Genomic DNA, 20,000 nt, shown 5'->3' on the forward strand with positions numbered 1-20,000 from the left:
CAATTGACAAAATGAAAACGTCATGATCAAAATTGTTCCTCTTCAATTCTGTATGATATGAGATCTTATTCATTGCTCAGATCGTATTCGTGCGAGAAATTAAAGGAGTGGAAATTCAAGTGATGTCAATGACTCACTGGCCTACAACAACCTTCACAATTTGTTCCTTTCGTCAAAGGAATCTCAGAAAAAACACGAAAATTCACACAAGTCAAGACACTAACCACCGTATATCGCTGTTCCATTGACATTCCTTCATCGGTCTTCATAACACTCTCGTCCGCTACTACATTAGGAGACACTTGAGCAAATGCAGCGCAACCAGGGGTATAAGTACCTAAATAATGGACATAGAAAAACACGAATTCGTTAATAGGCATGTGACGATGGAGTTCTGAAAAAAATTAGTGTACTTTAATAGTCACACGAAAAAGTAGAACTAATATCCATAGCAATAGACCATTTTACAGTTCTAGCTAAGTTACCTGGCCTACGAATGGAAGCGAGGCTGCCGGTGACCCTGTTTTGATACAAACCTCCGTGCTTTTGTAATGTTAATACGGACTAATTAGAATTATAACAACACAATTTGCATGATAAAAGCAGTCGGGGCTGTATCAATGCAAGGTCAGCGGCAGCCTCGCAGCCATTCATAGGCTAGGTCGCTGAGCAAACAACTGTAAAATGGCCTATTCGAACTTTAACTTGCTGTGCCGAAAAAAGATGAAGTAACCCTCAGAAACGATCAACATGCTCGATGCCAACGTTACGCGATTCCCTTTTATTTTCTTCAATCTTTATGGGTTTCGTATTTTACTAGCAACCACATCTCCTCTCAGGGGGGCTATTTACGTTGTATCGTTTCTATAGAAACGATGCGTTAAACGAGGAAACATTAGGGCCGTTTATACGAGAGAAAATAAGCCGCGGCTTACATAAGACGCGAACATCCCGTATAAATGGTACAAAATCTACGTTCACGGCTTTCTCAAGCCGCGGCTGGGAGTTTATACTGGTATAAATAGTTCCTTCCGCGTATTATGTACGCCGCGGCCAGAGTAAGCCGCGGCTTATTTTCTCTCGTATAAACGGCCCCATTGTTGCGGAAGCAAATGTTTCCCAGTTTGCGACCCCAGGAAACATTTGTTGTGGAAGCAAGATTTGCTTCCCGGGAAGCAAAAGTGTTTGTGAATTTATTCAGAAAAATTTTGCTTCTTCAGCAAATGTTTCCTCGTTTGCGCGCCGAGGAAAAATTTCGGGAAACAATGTTTCCGTACACAACATTTCCTAGGGTTTTGGAAGCCTTTAGACGATTTTAGTGAATCAAACAGATCACACTTACTTACAGAGTCTACTCAAGAGCAAAGTATATAATTTCACTCAGTCACATGAATCATAGTATACTTGGCGCTTATTAAAACCATATGCTCGTATCCTCAATGTGTCGCTTTCTTTCTTTCGTCAAGTCGCCATGTTGGATTATAATGATTAGGCCTTTTTCGATCTATTCAAATTCAGCCGGAAAGAGAGGTCTAGAGGACAATGACAAAGGAAAGTGGATGATATGTAAATATTTTTCACATTCATTCCAACGTGTTCCTATCGTTTTTGTCCTCACTGCCTCAAGAAGAAGCTAAACATTTGATATTTCGAAAATGGCCTATTAGAAGAAGTGTTACATGACTGAAATAGCATGCCTCAGAACCATATAAGTTAAACTTGCTACTACCAAGTATCAAATGCATGGAAAACAGATTTCCAGTAAAGCATCGTGTAGGAAAGTTAGCTCATTCCTCAATAAGAATTAATAAGAACTAAACACAATGCTAATAATACTCCCTCTCTTGCCTTCTACTCACAGGCAAACAATTAGGTGCTAATCGCTTATGGAAGAGTCAGTTGATTGTCGCATTTTCTGCGTCTTACCTTGTCTCTTCAGGTATTCGGCCACCAAAGCAGCTGCGTGGATGTAGCAGTGAGCAGTCTGCAACAACAAAACCACAATAAACTGAATTTCCTAAGAAACGTTCTCAAAGACAATAGACAAAGTTCTCAAACAACACAGGAGCAGCCTATGAATATAAAGTGACATAAATGGTTTTAAGAGGGAAAGACCAACCAAAAAGACAATCACTAATCTTTTACCCAAACCTCCTACATGTAACTCCGAGTAGTAAATAGGCCATTTTCAAAATATCAAAATAATATTCAAATTGATAGTGAGACAGTGAGTACAAAAACAATAGAAACACATTGGAATGAAGGTAAAAAATATCTACATATCACCCACTTTCCTTTTTCTTTGTCCTCTAAACCTCTCTTTCACCCTGAATTTTAATCTATCGAAAAAGGCTCATTAAGAAGTTTCAGAGTCACGTGAAGAAACAAAGCGGAATTACCTCGGAGAAATTCTCATGACCCTCGTGAACAGCAGCCATGTGCTCTAACCACGTCTCTCGCAATTCCGGAGTACTAGAGTAAGACTTGGCCAAACTGTACTGAAGATCCACTAACATCTCAGGGACATCATCGTATTCCTAGAAGGCACAGTCAATAACGGTGTTTTAATTGGGTTACACAACATAGAAGAAGTTTTACGAAAGACGAATCTGAATTTTTTATTTTTATTTTTAATATAAGACCCTGACGGTTCATAACGAATGACTTGGCTATTCAAATGAGGCTTTCTCGGTGACAGACGGCTGCTACTTCAGGTTACACACACAATAAGGTAACCTAACAACTGTTTGAACTCTTTAAATAATTATAAAAAATGAGGGACATTTGGCCAAGAACCAACCTGTTAACAGGGGAATATTAAGACCAAATTTCGAAAGATTTGAAAAAATAAAAACAGAAAGCACGAAAGATTAGGACGAACCTTCCACCTGATTTCCTCAGATGGAAACCCCTTACTACTTTAAATAGAAGAAACTTCTCTCTAAAGACAGACTTCGCCACTGAAGAATTCCGGATTGACGACACTATATAAGAAACTAACTGTTTACAAATTCTCATATTCTATAACTCACAACACCTTTTCATAAACAAAGCTAAAATACACTTAATTCTTAATTAAATTCGACAAACAAAAAAATTCCTCTAAGTTGCCAAATTTGCAAGAAAGCACAAATTACCAGAAACAAAGCTTTGCGGGAACTAGCTGGACTCAGCAGACACGGAGAAGTTACAACTGGAAGAACAGTTAGCTGATGAGCTGCAAGCTCCTCAATCGCATGAAGCCTCAACTTCTTCTTCTTGTCCCGTAACTGCCCGTGTTTATTCCACACCTCGTTTACAATGTTCTCGTAAGAAAGTGCTGGCAAAACCATTCTCGAATTCAGTTTTGGTTTGATGATGTCTGACTTTTACCACGGCAGAGGCGTCGCAAATTTATACTATTCCAAATCCAATTGCCTTAGTTGTTTAATGCGAAGGGAATCAGATTTCGTTTAAGATTTGAAACACCACGTTGTCACGTAGGCCACGCAAGAGACACGTTCTGTTGATAACACATAACAGGAAGGACTGCACGGTAACATCACACGTACTTTTCCACTCTCTTGTCACATAAATATTGGGGCTTCCACGAGATGATATGAAGATATCGATATCAAAGCCGCGATACGATACAGTCTCTAAATCGACCCCGCGATACAATAACAAATATCGAGCATTTGTGAGATCGACAACCCGAGGTACCAAAGAGGAAGACCTGCAGCAGTGATTTTATTTTTCATTTTCTTAACATTATAAATGGTTCAAAAAGAGCTAAATAAACTATGCTTGCGCGAGAATTACAAAAAATGTCGAAAAGGGATAGATCATTCTATCATGCAATTGCAATATCTTGTTCCAATATTTCCAATTGTATCGAGAGAACAAATACCGTGATTCGCCGATACATAGTTGATTCAAAGCAATTGCATTAAATATCCTGACCAAGTGATATTTGTCGCGATAAACGGCGGTCAATCAGTAAAAAACCTACGATAAAAATAACACCAGAAATCGCTTAAGGCATCATTTAACTATAAACAAACAAAGGTAAAACTTTAATTTGAAAATTTTTCCTGCACACAGTGATTGATTTCACCTGCTGGGCTGGTGAATGGTTAGTAATGATCTTTTTACGCCCTTACCGTTAATTTCTCATTTTACGCACGTAGATTAGAAAGTTGCACAAAAAGACAAGCACGGATAGACACTAACAAGCTATCCGTTCCCTCGATGCGCTTAGTTTTCGTACACCTTTTTGTTAACTTTGCAAGGATGCGTCTTTTTAAGCTCTGAAATTACCTTAACAAGGCATTTTTTGCAATTGGGAAAACATTGAGAAAAATAATGGTATTTAAATTAAAACATTATATCAGAGTAAAAGGGCGCGTCTTTTTTCTGCGATAAAGTCGCAAAAACGTAGCAATCTGAGCGAACAATTTCTCGAATTTAATCGTCCGTGAATAAAAAAGGAAAGAGTAGCCTTTAACATAAATAGAAAAATCAAAGCAAAACCAAACCAATCAGACTAAAATTCACATAATGTGTTTACCAAGTTTCAAAATTGAACATTTGAACGCTTGGGAAGATCCTCAAAACTCAAAGGGTAGTTGGAGAACACTGAAAAACCTGTAAAATTCTCCGGCGTATTTCACGTGCATAACGTTTAACGCTTTTTATCTTCAAAACATTTCAGTCAATTCATGAACTTTGCAACTGTTATGTTTTCTCTGGTCTTAAAAGCATGTTGAAAGATCGATTTTTCAGAATACTCAGACGGTACACCTGTAGTTTCACGAATCGCTTTTGGAGATTTCGAGAAACAGGTACCTATGTGACACATGCAGGATCACGCTGTTGTTGTACTTAAGTAAGGAACTACATTTTTCGGTTGATAGACCATTCAGACATCACAATCTTTACTCTCTTGCCAATGTAATGTAACTAAACTATCGGAAGATGGTTTAGACGGAAGATCTTTGCGGATAGTATAAAATTCAAAACCTTAGGCGATATTTGCAAATTACCCTGCGGCAACCAACCAACATCGACTTTAAACTTTTTTTTTTCTCCTATATTCGATTTATAATTTTAGACACAGCTTTCGTCCTTATGGCATGAAAGGCGACAAAAACCAGACTCTTCCATCCACTGATATAATAAACAAAAAAACCGCCGGACCAAGGTGAAAATGACGAAAGCTTATGCAACCTGTTTGAATAAAATACAAAACCACAAAAAAACCCCAAAAGGTGAGCAAAATCAACAATGAACGCGAATAATAATTTCACACGCCACGGTTCTCTGGGAGAAAGGAAATCGCATCATCACTTCCACTCCTCAATGGATATTTAGGAAATCTTACAATGACACAAAATTACACATAATATCCGCCGATGTTAGTTGCTGAAAATACAACTCACCCCACCCGTCCACCCTCCTGTTGTCTCCCTTCTTTTTGTAGTTAACTCAACCGGAAAAACTTTCCCTATACAGTAATACCAATGAGACAGAAAAACAAGAACTGTTTATCCTTGGTCCTACGATACGAAGAGTTCAGATTCATCCATTTTTTGTTGCTTTTCCGGTTATCAAGGGGCAAAAGGGCTGAACTGAATGACCAGTCTTCAGGGGCAATGTACTACTAATAAGTCAACTCCACGCATCCCACAGCCTCCACAAAACATCTTCCACACCAAATTTGCATGCCTGCCAGCCTCCCCAAGTAAAATGATCACGTGATACGAACAAGGGCCTTGCAAATGAGCAAATCGGACAGCAGCTAACCTTCATGTGTGCAGTCGCTTGCAAAACAGTGTGGATCTTCTTCGTTAGATCTTTAACTTCAGAGGTAAACGCTGTATGCTGAAAGTGAAGATAGAAATTCCGGAAACATCAGCAAAGTGAAATCGCAATGTTCCGCGGAATCGCGCAGCTTTGTGAGAACTTCCCAATGGACATACATAGGTATAGAATGAAGACTAATTTAAAATAATCTACATTTCATGCTAACTCCAGTGCAGCTGAGAGAATTTAAAAAATGGTTCATTAAAACAGAGGATAACTGTTCTTTAGTAAGTGTTTCAAATTCCCTGCTAGTAGAGGTCTCTTTTCCTTTTGCGTTCGCTGGGCTGACGAGTACGGGAAAAGACACCTCTGCCATGAGTCGAAACTCACTGTGCTGAGCATGCGCGGCGGTTACTTAGCGACCATACCCTCACGTGATACTTCATGTTGTGTGGGCTCACTCAACAACAGCGGAATTACTACAAAGGAATGCGCAGGATGAACGGCGGTTGGATCAAAATGAATTTCCATCCACGGCAGAGGTCTCTTTTCCCGTACTCGTCTGCAGCCCAGCGAACGCAAAAAGAAAAGATACCTCTGCTAGCAGGGACGTATTACATGATCTTGGTCTTACTACTCAAGAAAGAGAGGGAAAAAGAAACAAAAAGAAAAACAATACCTTCATGCCTTTATCTTCAGCAGCATAATTCTTCAACGCCTGGAGGCAGTTATTGACAGCTGTTCGGTTTAAACCACTAGCCATAAGCTTAGAGACTGCCACAATGACCTATCGATAAATACAGACATAAAAAGCAGATCTCAAGGCGTGACCACAAAGTACACAGGATGACATAATTGAAGAACTGGTACATCATGATTGTGTCGTAACGCGCAAATGCACAGAGTTAAGGTGAAATGAAACTATAAGTTGATGGTTTATCAGTTGGTTTATTAAGACATAATTATTTTCATGGCTCAATTTGACCGTCAGTGACTTCTGACAAGTACACATGTGATATTCTTTAGCTCTCTTTACAGGGCTAGTGCACATTTGTGTCATTCTTATAAAGTAAGCATGATCAAATCAAATCAAAAGACGTTATTTAACGAGGGACACATATTTGCATCTTGTGTACTCTACCATACGGCCCAAGAACTACAAGAGCTCAGTGGACAGAAAGCCCAAATTCAACAACAGTGTTTTCTTTATTTTTATTGTAGCGGAGCCCTACTGTGTTAACACAGAAAACAGAAAACAAGTTAATTTTATTGATTGTTATGGGTACATCGATCACAGCAATTAAACAAATGAAGCCACTTTGGCAGGTTGCCTTATTAGTCTCGGCATTCATATGTTGTAATAAAAGTATTGAATTTAAAAACTCAAACGAAAGACAGTTTCGGTGAAAGATGCGAATATAATGTACAAGAATAACTATGCCAGTGTAGAGAAGACACTGACACGCCTCCTCCCCTACTCATGCTCTCTTTTGCCTCCCCCCCACCCCGACCCCGAAAACAAACTTAAATGTAATTGTAAATGAATACATAAAAAGATAAATAGGATTGCAGACGATATTACGTCTCTTTTCAGTTAAATTTAATACAGCAGAGAAGCTCAACATTTCGTAAAATACAGTGTCTGAAAAAGGAAAGGTAAAAACAACAAAAGCATGCGAAAAAAATGTTCACAAGTTTGCATTTCTCAGCTGTATTTAATTAAAAAGCTGAAAAGAAAAACACATCGAGTTGCAAGCTGTGAAAGTATGGCTTAAAATCCACTGAGCAGGGATAAAGGGGACACTTCCCCCAAAATAATAAAGAAATAATAAAGAAATAATAAAATAACAAACAAAAAAGTCAACTAAAAGCAAAGCATAATGTCTTCTAGATTGTAGATCCTGTATGTGGGACCGAACTCCAAAGCAGACTATACAAACATCACACCAATGACAATAATCACCTCCCTGCGATTCGGCAAATACAGACAGAGTTTTTTATCAAGATCACCCACGCGCAAATAAATGGATGACAAAGGAGAAAGATCTTTGGTCGCGACAAATGAGTGTGTAATTTCATTCAACACAGGAGGAATGATTCGGTTTAACAGGTGAAGCCGATTTTAAAGCGAACTAGCAAAAATTCATGCAAAGCGGGAAAAATTGGTTCCTAACCTAAGTCGACTAAATTTTCAATTTGACTTTTTTTATTTCCCTGGGAGGACAAATGATTGCTCTCTAAAAATGCTAACAAAATGTTTCTTGTTCAATTGGTATATAAACAACTCACATAGGTGTTCGCGCTTATTTGCAATTTCGCATTAAGAGTTACATAAATCAAGACTTTGAGACAAAAACAGGAAAAGCTATAATACAGCCCTTTTAACCCTGGTAATCTGGAAGCAAAACAAGCCTTACAATTTACTTTTGCATTCAACATACTCCCAGCAAAAAATACTAATTACATATGGGAACATATGAAAGGTGAAGAAGTTTGTTGACGGATCACTTCTCTCCCAGTAAAGCAAGATTGTCTTTTTAATTTCTAATTTTTTTCTTTTAATATGATGACATGAGTACAGTGGTGCAATGCAAGGGATAACGTCTCGATACTGAACTATTCTGTATATGCTCTGCTTCGGTTTGTCTTCGACCGACCCTGGCAAAAACTTGGAATTTAATCTACGTGAAAGTGAAGATTGACTGGAGGAACTTGCTTTTACTAGCCATTTGTTGTCCTTTTTTTCAAAAAAAAATGTAGCTTATTTATTAACTCCTTTTAATATTTGTTTATGTTGTCTTGCCTTGTCTTACCGGATTTCCGATAAACAACTGCTCATAGTCTCTGATGGTCCATCGAATGAAGCCAAATGTTTAATCTATGAAAACGATTTGCTGCATACGACACGAAGTCGACGATTCAACGTGCGAATTTTAGTTAAACGATTGCTTCGCTCAACATCCACAGCGTAAACTCTTAAAGATCTTTCAAGAGTATTTAAAATAAACGGCTACGAAGGTGTATTGAAACGCCTTCTTTAATTTGCCTTCAAGAAAACCAGAAAAGACTTGAAAAGCCTCTTTAGAAATTCATATTAACCTAGCCAGTCGAAAAAGGCGGCTAAGAAATATCTAAACAAAGGAAACCGAACGACAGAGAACGCTATTATTTACAACATTCCCGAACCTTTACGACAATGAAAGTATTAAAGCAGCAAAAAGCAGCAATGTACACAAAGGATTGATAAGGCCTTTTAGCCGTGATCAGAACCGGAAAAAATGTCTGAATGGCAAACACTGCATAATATAAATGCAACTTAAAAATCACGCTGTGCATTCCACAAACCAGAAGATTATAATACAGGTTCGTTGGACATTCTAAAATAAGCGCAGAATATTGTACAATCGTACTTACTTGCCAATGGACTCGATCACAACCTTGTGCTCCAGAGAACTCAAAATTACTTCTCATCAGCAGATAAAGAAACGAACAGGCCTATGACGAACAAAGATCCCAGTAGTGAGTATTTCTGAGGGGATGAATGTGTTTTGAAAAAATATACTTGATTGCGCCTAGCTGTGCCATTCATGACCTTTATGACAGTTACAAAAATTAACAACACTTAATGATTTCAGGCGTTTTATCTAAAATGACTGCTAAAATATCACAAAAACTTAAATTCCAAACGAAAACAAAACAATAAATCCGTGAATAATAGTCAGATTACGTTTCCTTGCCTTAAACCACGTTGTACGACTTCAACGGTCCGAAAAGATCAAAGAAAAAAAAAGCGATGAAACGTCGCTAAACCCTCAAAGCACCAGTTATGTAGGAAGCGAATATATTACAATGTTATTGCCTAAATGACATCTACCCTTTGAGGGGCATTATTTGTGAAATTATAGCTTGCTTAGAAAGGCTTGCATTGGTTGCTCACAGAAAAAATAAGGTGATGGAAAGTGACAAGTGTACAGCTCTTAAAATCTGAACACACCTGGTTCCGCAGACTTTTTAATTTCGAGTTGCAGCAACTCAGGATCTATTAAACGGAGAGAAAGACAGAAGCAATAAATACGAGGTCGATTAAGTCTAGACCATGACAAACCAGAACGAGAGCGAATGTATCGCTGTTTACATGAAAGATGCCATTAATATACGCTTTTAAAGATCATTTCCGAACTTAAGCCATTCAGTCCATAAGTCGCTTATATCAGGAGCAAATGAAATGTGCCAATTTTCAGGAGTGTTGCATTGAAAAAGAAGAAAATAAACAAGGAATGGAAAGCTAAAACTCCGGCAGTGCTCACAGTAAAAGATTTCAAATACAATACATAAAAATAGAATTACTGTGCAGAGTACATTTAACAATTATTCCACCAGCGCGTGCTCGACATCAGACAATAGAGGAAGCGATTAGTGGTCCATTTGATTAAAAGCATCGGCAAATCCTTATTTCTAAAGGTAAAGTGTTGTTTCCGATAAAACGTTAATCAGATATTTCAAACAATTAGATGCACGCTAAATTTAATAAGCGAATAAGCTTCATGAAGTGTCCCCCTGCTTAACATCACTCAAGTCTTCGAACAACCCCTCCTGTAAAAACTACCTGTGACGGAAACCAGTATTAACGTTACCACTACTGGCCCGTTTGTGGATTCGAACCAATCACCTGGCAGTATGACCACTTCTGCTAAAAGTCCTCACACAGAAGTCAAAAGTGCAATAGACGATCTACTCGCGCCCAAGATTATGGACACCACCTGGAAGGCGCAAACCCGGTAGACCGATGACCACTTGGCGGAGAAACATCATCTCTCAGCTTAAACAACTAGATATCACCTGGGGCGAAGCGCAACACCTTGCACACAACCGACAAAAGTGGAGGCGATTGACACTGGCCTTATGTCCCACCGGGGACGAAGAGGCCTAACTAACTAACTAAGTCTACGAATACAGACAATTAACATAAAATAGTGTCCCTATACTCTGCTCACGAAGGAGAGATTAACAGCTGCATTTAACCCAACCTTAATGTAACGCTAACCGAAATACTTCCCTCATTGTTTGAAACAAGTAGCAAAATGGCTTGGACTCACGTTAACAGGACTTGACGAGTTAGGGGATATTTACATGAGACCGGCATGAATTCGTATCGGCCTTCATACACTTCTTCTTATGCGTTTACATTAGACAGACCTGACCTCGTCTCGGTTGCGGTCTGAGTTCGTACCGATCTCATATAAATTACAACAAATCTCAGACGGGGTCGAGGAATTTCAAGCCAGGTATGCTTTCGGGTCCGCCATATATATATTTATTGGACAAAAGATATCATTTTGTCCCGAAACCAGGCACCAAGCATTTCGTCCCGGTTTCATGTAAACGGCTGCAAAAATTTCATACCGGTCTGAGTTCGTTCGGTCTCATGTAAATAACACCTTAGATACTATATGAGAATTGGTCGCGCCTCTAATTGCGTGCATTTCTGGACATAGGTGACTTTAATGTGACTTTTCCCTGGTGGAACATCTCAGCCAGTCCACTTGGTGTCAGAAAAAAGCTAATTCTGACGAGTTAAGACTGGACTATTTTCAAGGAGCAAGGAGTTTATCGAACAAAACTCTGAAAAGAGTGTTATCTCTAGCCTGCTTCAATTAACTTCTTATACTAAAAAAAGATAAAAATACAAATGAAGTTGTGGGCTTCTTCAAGTTCAAGAAGTTTTTGCTTGGCAGAGAATGGAGGGACGGGAGCGAAAGGAGGGGGGGGAGGGGGGGTGGGTGGGGGTGGGGAAGGGGGTTATAACCGAAAAGAAAAGAAAAGAAACCCAAACTGACGAAGTCGGCAAAAACCGTGCAGTTGAGCCATACATGTTCAACGGCTTGGAGTGGGCTTATCGCTTATCGTCAAAGAAACTTCTGGCTGAACTTCTGTTTACAGGAAGATGGGCTACAAAGCAAGAAAATCCAGAAAGCTCCTCGCCAGAGTGACAAAATTCCGTGCCTCCCTGAACAGGGAATAGTCTTCTTTTTTTCAAAATAAAGGAAAATTCTACGTACCTCGCGACAAAGATCCCCACAGTAACTCGCACTTCCCCTGTATAAAGCGGCTGGAAACTGTGGGTAAGGTAATGAAAGAGTGATGGACAATGTCAAAGACAGAAATATCACAAAGAGAAGGCAAATCCCCATTATCGAGCAAGCGGCTCCGCTTATTTCCCTTCCGTTAATAGTCAAGCAACCGCAACTTTCACTGCAATTCCGAGGAATCTGACCTACAAGCACTACGCGCCGAACTGTGAATGCACTTTGGCTTCCATCAATCAAATTTCCGAACATCTCCTCGAAGATCGACTCCGCCTTCGGAAAGTGAACTGGATTTTTTGTTTAGTTCACAGCTCCAATACCATTATGATATCTTTTTAGAGGTTCTTCAGTAAGAAGATTGGTACAGATTCCGTCACTTTTCATCGGCGTCGAGTTCGAATGTACGACTGAACCGTGGGAAAGATGCTGATTGGTAGGCTACGTCACGCATCAATTGATTTCGGCGTCAACTCTCGGCTTGGCGTCGGAAGTTTGATTGATGGAAGCCAAACCGAAATTTGGCCGTGCCATCCCGAAGAATTATGAAAATTGCAGTGGGTCTTCTGTCCTCTCCGTTACTTCTCCTTAAGTATATTTTCTTGGCAGACCTGTTTTGTTACACACCCAGAACGAGTAAAAGATAATAACAGAAATGCAGACACATTAATCGTGTTTTTCCCCCTCCCACAATGCTGATGCTAACACATTGCAACCACCTTGACGATCAGACATAGTTTGACGGTACTTTGGTCGGAAGAAATTTGAGTGCAGCTTTAAAGGTAACCTTTACGGCTAAAATGAATACATGGGTGAAAGTGACTTGAAAGTGATTCAATGGCGACGTTCCACTCCACCGCTTCCTGTTAAGATTGCACCAAATTGCCCGCAAATTGGCAAGCTAATTCGAGAAGGCTGAAAATCACACGTACTGCGCTGCGACAAACCGAACTAACGAGAAATCGTCACAATTATTCCAGATGGCGTCTCCGCGAATTTTTGAAAACAGAAATACGGTAAGCGATTATGATATTTATTTACTTGGTTACAAATGCATTCTTCGAAAAAAAAAAAGGTAAATAAATTTGATTGTAAACATTACTTAAAGAGGTTTGAAGGCACTTTTTGACTGGTTCCATGTAATATCAATCACACCTGGAAAATAATGAAAGATTTGATCTTCAACCAATAAATGTGATCATTGAAAGTGTGGCCGTTCTTTTGTTTTCCAGCCGCTTATTATGCAACTGAGAGGGGATATTTTTTCAAGGATACCCTAGCAACTAACACTGGGTTCATATCGTTCTAATGGAAATACAAATGATCAAAAGTTGGAGTTCTATAACCATCACATAAGACTTAAAATGAGCCACGATTTCAACAAATGGTTATGTACAGAGAGAAATGAAACTAGACAGGACTGAAACTACCACGCAACCTTGATCGGCACTTGGCCACGCTACTTATAACAGTGTATACTGACCTTGTTGATGTAAGATCTCAAGCTTGCAAATACATGTCTCATCATGAATTCTGATTGGGGAATCTGAAGGAAGCTCAACAGTACACTGAACACCTGATAAGGAATAATAATAATAATAATAATAATAATAATAATAATAACGATAACGATAATGATAATGATAATGATAATAACGCTGATGATGATGATGATGATGATGATGATGATGACAATAATAAACAACAAGTAAAAAAGCCACAACACACAAACAAAAACATATTTTTTTACGTTGCGTTCTTACTGGCCCAGCTACTGAAATTCATTACTGGAGGCGCCAATTCAAGCCAATTTCCTTGGAAAGGGTCGCTCAATGTGCTTTTAGGGTTATAGTAAAATTGCATGATCGACCGTTACTTAACAGGACCTTGAATTTACCAATACTATTTTTCCCTTTCAAAACTCGTCATTAAAAAAAGCTCCATTTGCTAAAGGGAATTTTTAAGAAGCAATTCATTCCGGGATCTTTAAACCAACCAAAACACAAGCCACCCGAATTTCCAACGTAACCATACTCAAATTTGAAAGATTTTCCAAGAATGATTTTCCAAGAATGAAATTGTCAAGTTTCCACAACTTTCCAGGTTTCCCATAATCACAAACAACCCAGCACTATGGGCCTTACATGATTTTATGAGAGATTTCAGGAGACGATTCAGGGGAACGAGTTAGTAACTAAACATACCTTCTTCATCAAAATATTGTCACCCTCATCTTGCTCCAGCTGGAACTAAAGCAGACAACAAGGCCGTCAATTTATGTATTCTTGGCTTGCACTCACGTGATTAGCAGGCCATGTGGCGTACAAAACAAATGCAAAATGTCGCTCGCGTTTTGATAATACTAATGTTCAGTACACAAACATGGCCATAAGTTACAAAATGCATCAAAAAGTTCATGCGATGTTTCCATCGCTTTTTTTTCCATAGCAACTTCCACTCTATGACCTATTTAAGCAGCAAGGTTTCCATAACGGTCTCGCCCAAGGTTATTTTTTGGCGAGCGAAGCAACATCCCAGTGAAGAGCTTAATAAATATTAACAAATATTAATAAAGCCAATTAAATGCTTAATGAATCTTGCAGGAGACCCCAACGATGGGCTTACTCAGTAGCAGGTTATGAACTGTAAAATTGGGGATTGGTGTTTACGGGATACAAATGATGCATACAATACTACCCAAATAAACAAAGCGGGGTGTGAAATCTAGGACTTCCGGGTTCCACGTCCTAAACACTCGAATCAGTTGGTCCCGTTGCCTTGGCAGACAGGAACTTAAGCAGGAGAAGTCTTTAAGCCACAGATAGACACCGGAAGTAACCTTTTCTGTGCCTATCAGCTTTTTCAACTAATCATCTCTAATACAGAAAAACATGCTTGGCAATATAAAAGTGGTAGAGTCAAGGCAAAATAACGAGAAAAGTGCTTACCGTTTTTAATCCCCCAAATATGACTGACATTCGTTCTTTCACTTACCTTAAAATGACCGCAAAAGAGTTCAATCGTATCTAAAACAATCAGACCAACTTCGTTCGCCAGATTACCCTCCAACAGGACTCTAGTTTGAATGTCCATATTCAAGCCTAAAGAGGACAAAGTGTGTTACCTATCGCTACGTCTTAGGGAAAGAATGCTATGATTTGAAACAAGTCGATTCAGCATAACTACAAACTTTATTCATCAGGAAATCGTCAGAGCCTAAAAATCTTCCGAGGTGTTTGAATCTTGCGGATTGAGTTCCCCATTCACATGTTATATAATGTTGCGTTATAATCTTTTTATATTAGGTGGACTCGAAAGCTTTGTTGGAGAGGACAACGTTTTGCGAAACTGTGGCGAGTTGCACTTGTCACGTTTAATTTGATTGGTTACATAACTCATTGTACAATAATAAAACGATAACTAGCGATCCAGAGTCCGATGCAAGATGGTAACTGTGTCCCCGTGCCTCGTGATTCCCTTTCTCACCAACAGTTTTGTGAGTTACACTTCTGGTGCACGTTGCTCGAAGCCTGGTTAGCGCTAACTGTTGCTTAAGAGGTATCAAAACCTATAGGTTTCCATAGGATTTAACGCTGGTTAGCGCTAACTGTTGCTTAAGAGGTATCAAAACCTATAGGTCTCCATGGGATTTAACGCTGATGAGCGCTAACATAGCAACCCTGGCCTGATGGCTACAAACGTTAAGGAAAAGACCGATAGAAAGAAAGAAACCTAACGGTTGCCAACCACCAGTAGTAATTCATTTCCAAACGACGTTTTCAAGCGTTTGTGCCTAGCGGTTGTCATCTGGATTACTCTAGGATTTTTCGTGTTGTGAACTGGCTTCCCGTTCTTAAGAGAAATTCAAAGGAGCCCAAATTATTCTATAAACTAGGCTACTCAGTTATCAATTAAAAAAAAACAGAAACCTAACAAACAAAAGATTGCCTAGAGTCATGAGCTCTGTCTGAGGACAAGAAACCGAGAATTACGGTGGCATTCAAATCTGACGTTTGCGGATCACCTTCGAAGCGGCCCGTGATATAAAATACCTCATAGCAGCTAATTTTTACCTCCACTGCTTGCCGCTCTCGAGTGACGGGTCTTTCCCTGGTTGGACACACCCCCTTGGTATTTCTGTTCAAGAAACTGTTTGGTTGTTTCGCTGTTTGTGCTGCAACACAGTGTGTAAGTGGAAAAAGAATCAGAATGGAAGTCACCATGAAAAGAAAACAAAAAATTAAAGGTATATGATTCAGTGATGATGATTGGATTTTAGTGTCGGGTTATCGGATATGTCCAGAAATGCACCAACTTAGACGCAAACGTATTTCACTAAGCGTCACATAGCTCTTCTCCCCAACTTCAACATCACTTATGTCTCGCAATACAGAAAATTAACGTCACTAAAAGTGTCCCCCAAATGCTCCTTGTCAAGTAAAGATAAAGAGCTGCATTTACCAAAAGCTAAAAATATCGATAACCTTTACCATTACCTTAATTATTGTCGGAAATAGGTAGCAAAGGCTTAGACTCAAATGGACACTTCGTATTGGATGCCGAAATTAGGCGTGCATCCAATTAGGTGCATTCCTGGACATAAGCGGGTTATAAGGTTGACGCAAAAAGGCAAACCGGTGAACCAAGGCAATGGTGCAAAGACATTTACGAAAGACGTTTGCATTTAGTGTTATGACTGAATTACAATGTATCAGAGATTTAACAAACGTTTAAACTGTCAGGATAGACCAACTTATGTCTTAAAGACATGAATTGTAGTTAATGGGACAACCGTGAGAAATTCTTGCTGATTGAGTGACATGCAGTAACATGGGGTTGGTTTGACAAGCCAAAGTTCAATCCTGATCATGTGTGTTCATAGTGCAATCTGCAGGCTGAGCCAATCAGGTAGTTCTTATTTTACTGTCGATCAACTCCTAGTGCATTGAACATAAGCCTCGTGTTTATTCATTCCATCGCTCTAACAGGCAAACATCTTGCCTTCTTTAGTTTGCTTCCTAGTACAATAATTTTCCCACCCTCCTGACCGCTTACTTTTGCAACTTCACAAACCCATTTTCTGTTTAATGGCTTTTTCTATGATCAATGTGATGGATTTGCTATGGGTTCTCCCTTAACACCTATTCTCGCAAATTTATTTATGAGGTATCATGAAGAACAATGGATAGATAATTACAAAGATTCTCAGTTGCTATATTACCGCAGATACGTTGACGACACTCTCTGTCTATTTCACAATGAGCGGGACGTAATGAAGGTTTTAAGTTATCTCAACTCTAGACATCCTAACATTAGGTTTACTTTTGAAACTCAACTCAATGGGAAACTCGGAGCCCCTTCCTGGATGTTCTGGTGGATAACTCGGGGGGCTTCTTGTATCACTTCATTATATCACAAGAGCACTTACACTGGGCTTCTTACAAATTTCCTTAGTTCTACTTGTTTCAGGTATAAGGTTGGTCTGATTTACATCTACACATTGGTTGACAGAATTTTTAAAATCAACAACACCACCACTGGACGGGAAAGAGATCTTCAACAACTATCTATAACTCTTCAACGCAACTCCTTTCCTAGTCATCTCATAGATAACATCATTGAGGGGTATAAACACAAATTTTCTTTTAGACCAACTCAAAACAACACTTCTACTACTGGGGGGGGGGGGACACTACAGGTATTCGATACTTTAAACTGCCATTTGTGGGTGATTTCTCTTCCGTCACAGGCAAAAAACTAAAACACTTGTTGGACGTTTATTGCAAAGATATAAGCATCAGAATTGTTTTTTCTTGTTTCAAAATCAATATTTTTTTCAGTTTTAAAGATCCTATTCCAGATGCATTAAAATCTATGGTTGTGTATCAATTTACTTGTGCGGGATGTAACATTGGCGAGACGTCACGCCACTTTGCAACCAGGGTAAAAGAGCATCTCTCGAATGACAAAAATTCTCATGTATTCAAACACCTGAACGGTTCACCTAGTTGTTAGTGTTCGGCTGGTTGTTTCAAGATTGTAGATTCAGCCAAAACTAGACATTGTCTTAAGCTCAAAGAAGCGATCTATATCAGCCGCTTAAAGCCAGAACTAAATGCGCATTTACAACACAACAATGATGTTTGCTTCTTGTGACTCGATTATGTAATTAACACTCTCGCACTTGCACGCGCAGAATTGTAACTGTTACTGTATTTTAAATTTCAAATTGTTAACGTACTCAAATTGTAAACGTATTTAAAACAAAGGAAAAGGAAACAACACATTAAACTGCTGATGGCATGAGTCATGCCTAAACATGACTGTCTTTAAAAAGTTGTATTGTGAGCTTGAAATTTCTGTTAATTCTCTTAAATCACTTTCAAGGGAACCGAACCGACTGTATTATACTCTGCTTGGCAGGAATTTTCTTGATTTTTCTCTCTAGTGAGAAGGGAAGGAACCTTTGCACGGATCTTGATGTTCTGTCACGCATGTGCATCGTGAACTCATCAATGCAACGTCACTTCAACTCTTCCGCCGTACGACAAACGTTAAAATTCAAACTGGTTATAAACCAGTTCATATTGCCCTGGGCAGCCATCTTGAGAATTGATTTCACGGTAAGGAACTGGGCTCGATCTTGTTCCGTCATCCGGATTTAGCGTCCACATGGTTCCGGATTCATAGCAGATGCAAAAATATCCACTCTGGAGAGCGTATTCAAAAAGTTCCGGATTCGCCAGCGAATTCACAGGATAAGTGTGGACTGGGCCTAAGTTAGTTGTTGCACCAACCTTAACAATCTGAGGCTGATCTTTAAGTCTGCTGATGATCTGTGGAACTAAAGCTTGCAGGAAATTCTCTAAACAGCGATTATAGCTATTAGGAAAGCAGCTTTCTCGCTTTATTCGCTGCAATCCAAATGTTCAAAATTAATGTAAGGATTGGAACTGTAAAAATAATTGTGGATGAGTTACATTGAATTTCCAAACCAATATAAGACTAACATTAGTCAGATTCCGAGAGAAGTTATTCTCCAAAAGTTTTGTCGTTGTAAGGCAGCTTCAGCCATTATGAAAGTTTATCGTATGCGTTCATTTCAGAACCAGCGATTTTAGAGCAAACGAGAGACTGTTCGCAGTCTAGTGACAATGTGTATCCTGCATACTTCCATTTGACAACGGTGAGGTATCGTTGAGGCGTGGATTTTTGTTTTTGTTTTGTTTTGTTTTGTTTTTTCGTTTCCAGCTTCCTTTGCTCTCTACATTGCCATAATAATCTTACATGTATCGTTACGTTCAAAATATCTTTCTTTCGTGTATTTTACTATCAAAACCTATTCTGATTCACATTACTCGACTTATTTCGCTTCCAGGATTGTATGTATCTTTCGATACTGCTTCTTCTCTCACCACCTTTCGCTGAGGTTTGTAAATTAAGAGAGTTTCAAAGCTAATCAAGCGCCACACTACCTTCATGAGGTCGTTGGCAACCGCTGGATCAGCCCCAGGCTTCAAGTTTGACATCAGATATTTGGACAGCTGCTCATGAATCGTTTTCGTGCTTTCTACGGTCGGCTCAGTGACATACACGTACTGAAAATATAAAAATATTAAGGGGTTCGGCGATCACCACTTTAAGCTTCACATTCTATCGCATGTGTGATCTACATGGAGCTTATAGAGCTAAGGCTTTTAACAATGAGGAAGAAAATGAGGGGTTAATGATGATGATAATTATGACGATGATGATGATGATGATGACGACGACGGGAGGAAATGATGACAGTACATATATGATAACGACAAGGATAGACACTGACAACGAGATGCGCTACTTCGAATCATACATTTGAAGTCTAAAAAACTCATCTAATGACTTCTATTCGATCACCCACCTCCCAGGAAAAGATCAAACATTACAGAAATATGACTTCATTTTTGAACTTCAAGAAACATTAAAATTAACAAACCTTCATGTAAGACTTCAGGGCTTCCCACCGGTTGGCTTTATGCAGCAGGGCAGCGATACGAATAAAGACCCTGTCAAACCAGACAAAAAAAAATGTAATTTCGTGCAACTCTTTATCAAGTGACAGGAGCAATAGAGTTCGTAACACATCGCTAGGGA

General features: G+C 39.2%; 1 protein-coding gene across 4 annotated transcripts in view; it reads right to left on the minus strand.

The window, feature by feature from the left end:
• The window catches only part of LOC138030019 (dedicator of cytokinesis protein 9-like), a 62,715-nt gene that overhangs the window by 16,432 nt on the left and 26,283 nt on the right, over positions 1-20,000 (minus strand). For 3 of the 4 annotated variants that reach the window (XM_068877870.1, XM_068877871.1, XM_068877872.1), the window contains 14 exons: positions 19,843-19,912; positions 19,343-19,465; positions 15,941-16,041; positions 14,862-14,968; positions 14,072-14,116; positions 13,351-13,443; positions 11,844-11,900; positions 9,779-9,823; positions 9,199-9,279; positions 6,464-6,571; positions 5,785-5,862; positions 2,400-2,537; positions 1,927-1,984; positions 225-337 (listed from right to left, as the gene is read on the minus strand). In XM_068877870.1, coding sequence (XP_068733971.1) covers positions 225-337; positions 1,927-1,984; positions 2,400-2,537; positions 5,785-5,862; positions 6,464-6,571; positions 9,199-9,279; positions 9,779-9,823; positions 11,844-11,900; positions 13,351-13,443; positions 14,072-14,116; positions 14,862-14,960 — 915 coding nt within the window. In that variant the 5' untranslated portion in view covers positions 14,961-14,968; positions 15,941-16,041; positions 19,343-19,465; positions 19,843-19,912. Of the gene's footprint in view, positions 1-224; positions 338-1,926; positions 1,985-2,399; positions 2,538-5,784; positions 5,863-6,463; positions 6,572-9,198; positions 9,280-9,778; positions 9,824-11,843; positions 11,901-12,969; positions 13,023-13,350; positions 13,444-14,071; positions 14,118-14,861; positions 14,969-15,940; positions 16,042-19,342; positions 19,466-19,842; positions 19,913-20,000 lie in introns of those variants that run through there. The other variant, XM_068877873.1, reaches the window with a different exon arrangement.

Source organism: Montipora capricornis, chromosome 13 (genome assembly GCF_036669925.1).
Source record: "Montipora capricornis isolate CH-2021 chromosome 13, ASM3666992v2, whole genome shotgun sequence".
NCBI classification, from domain to species: domain Eukaryota; kingdom Metazoa; phylum Cnidaria; class Anthozoa; order Scleractinia; family Acroporidae; genus Montipora; species Montipora capricornis.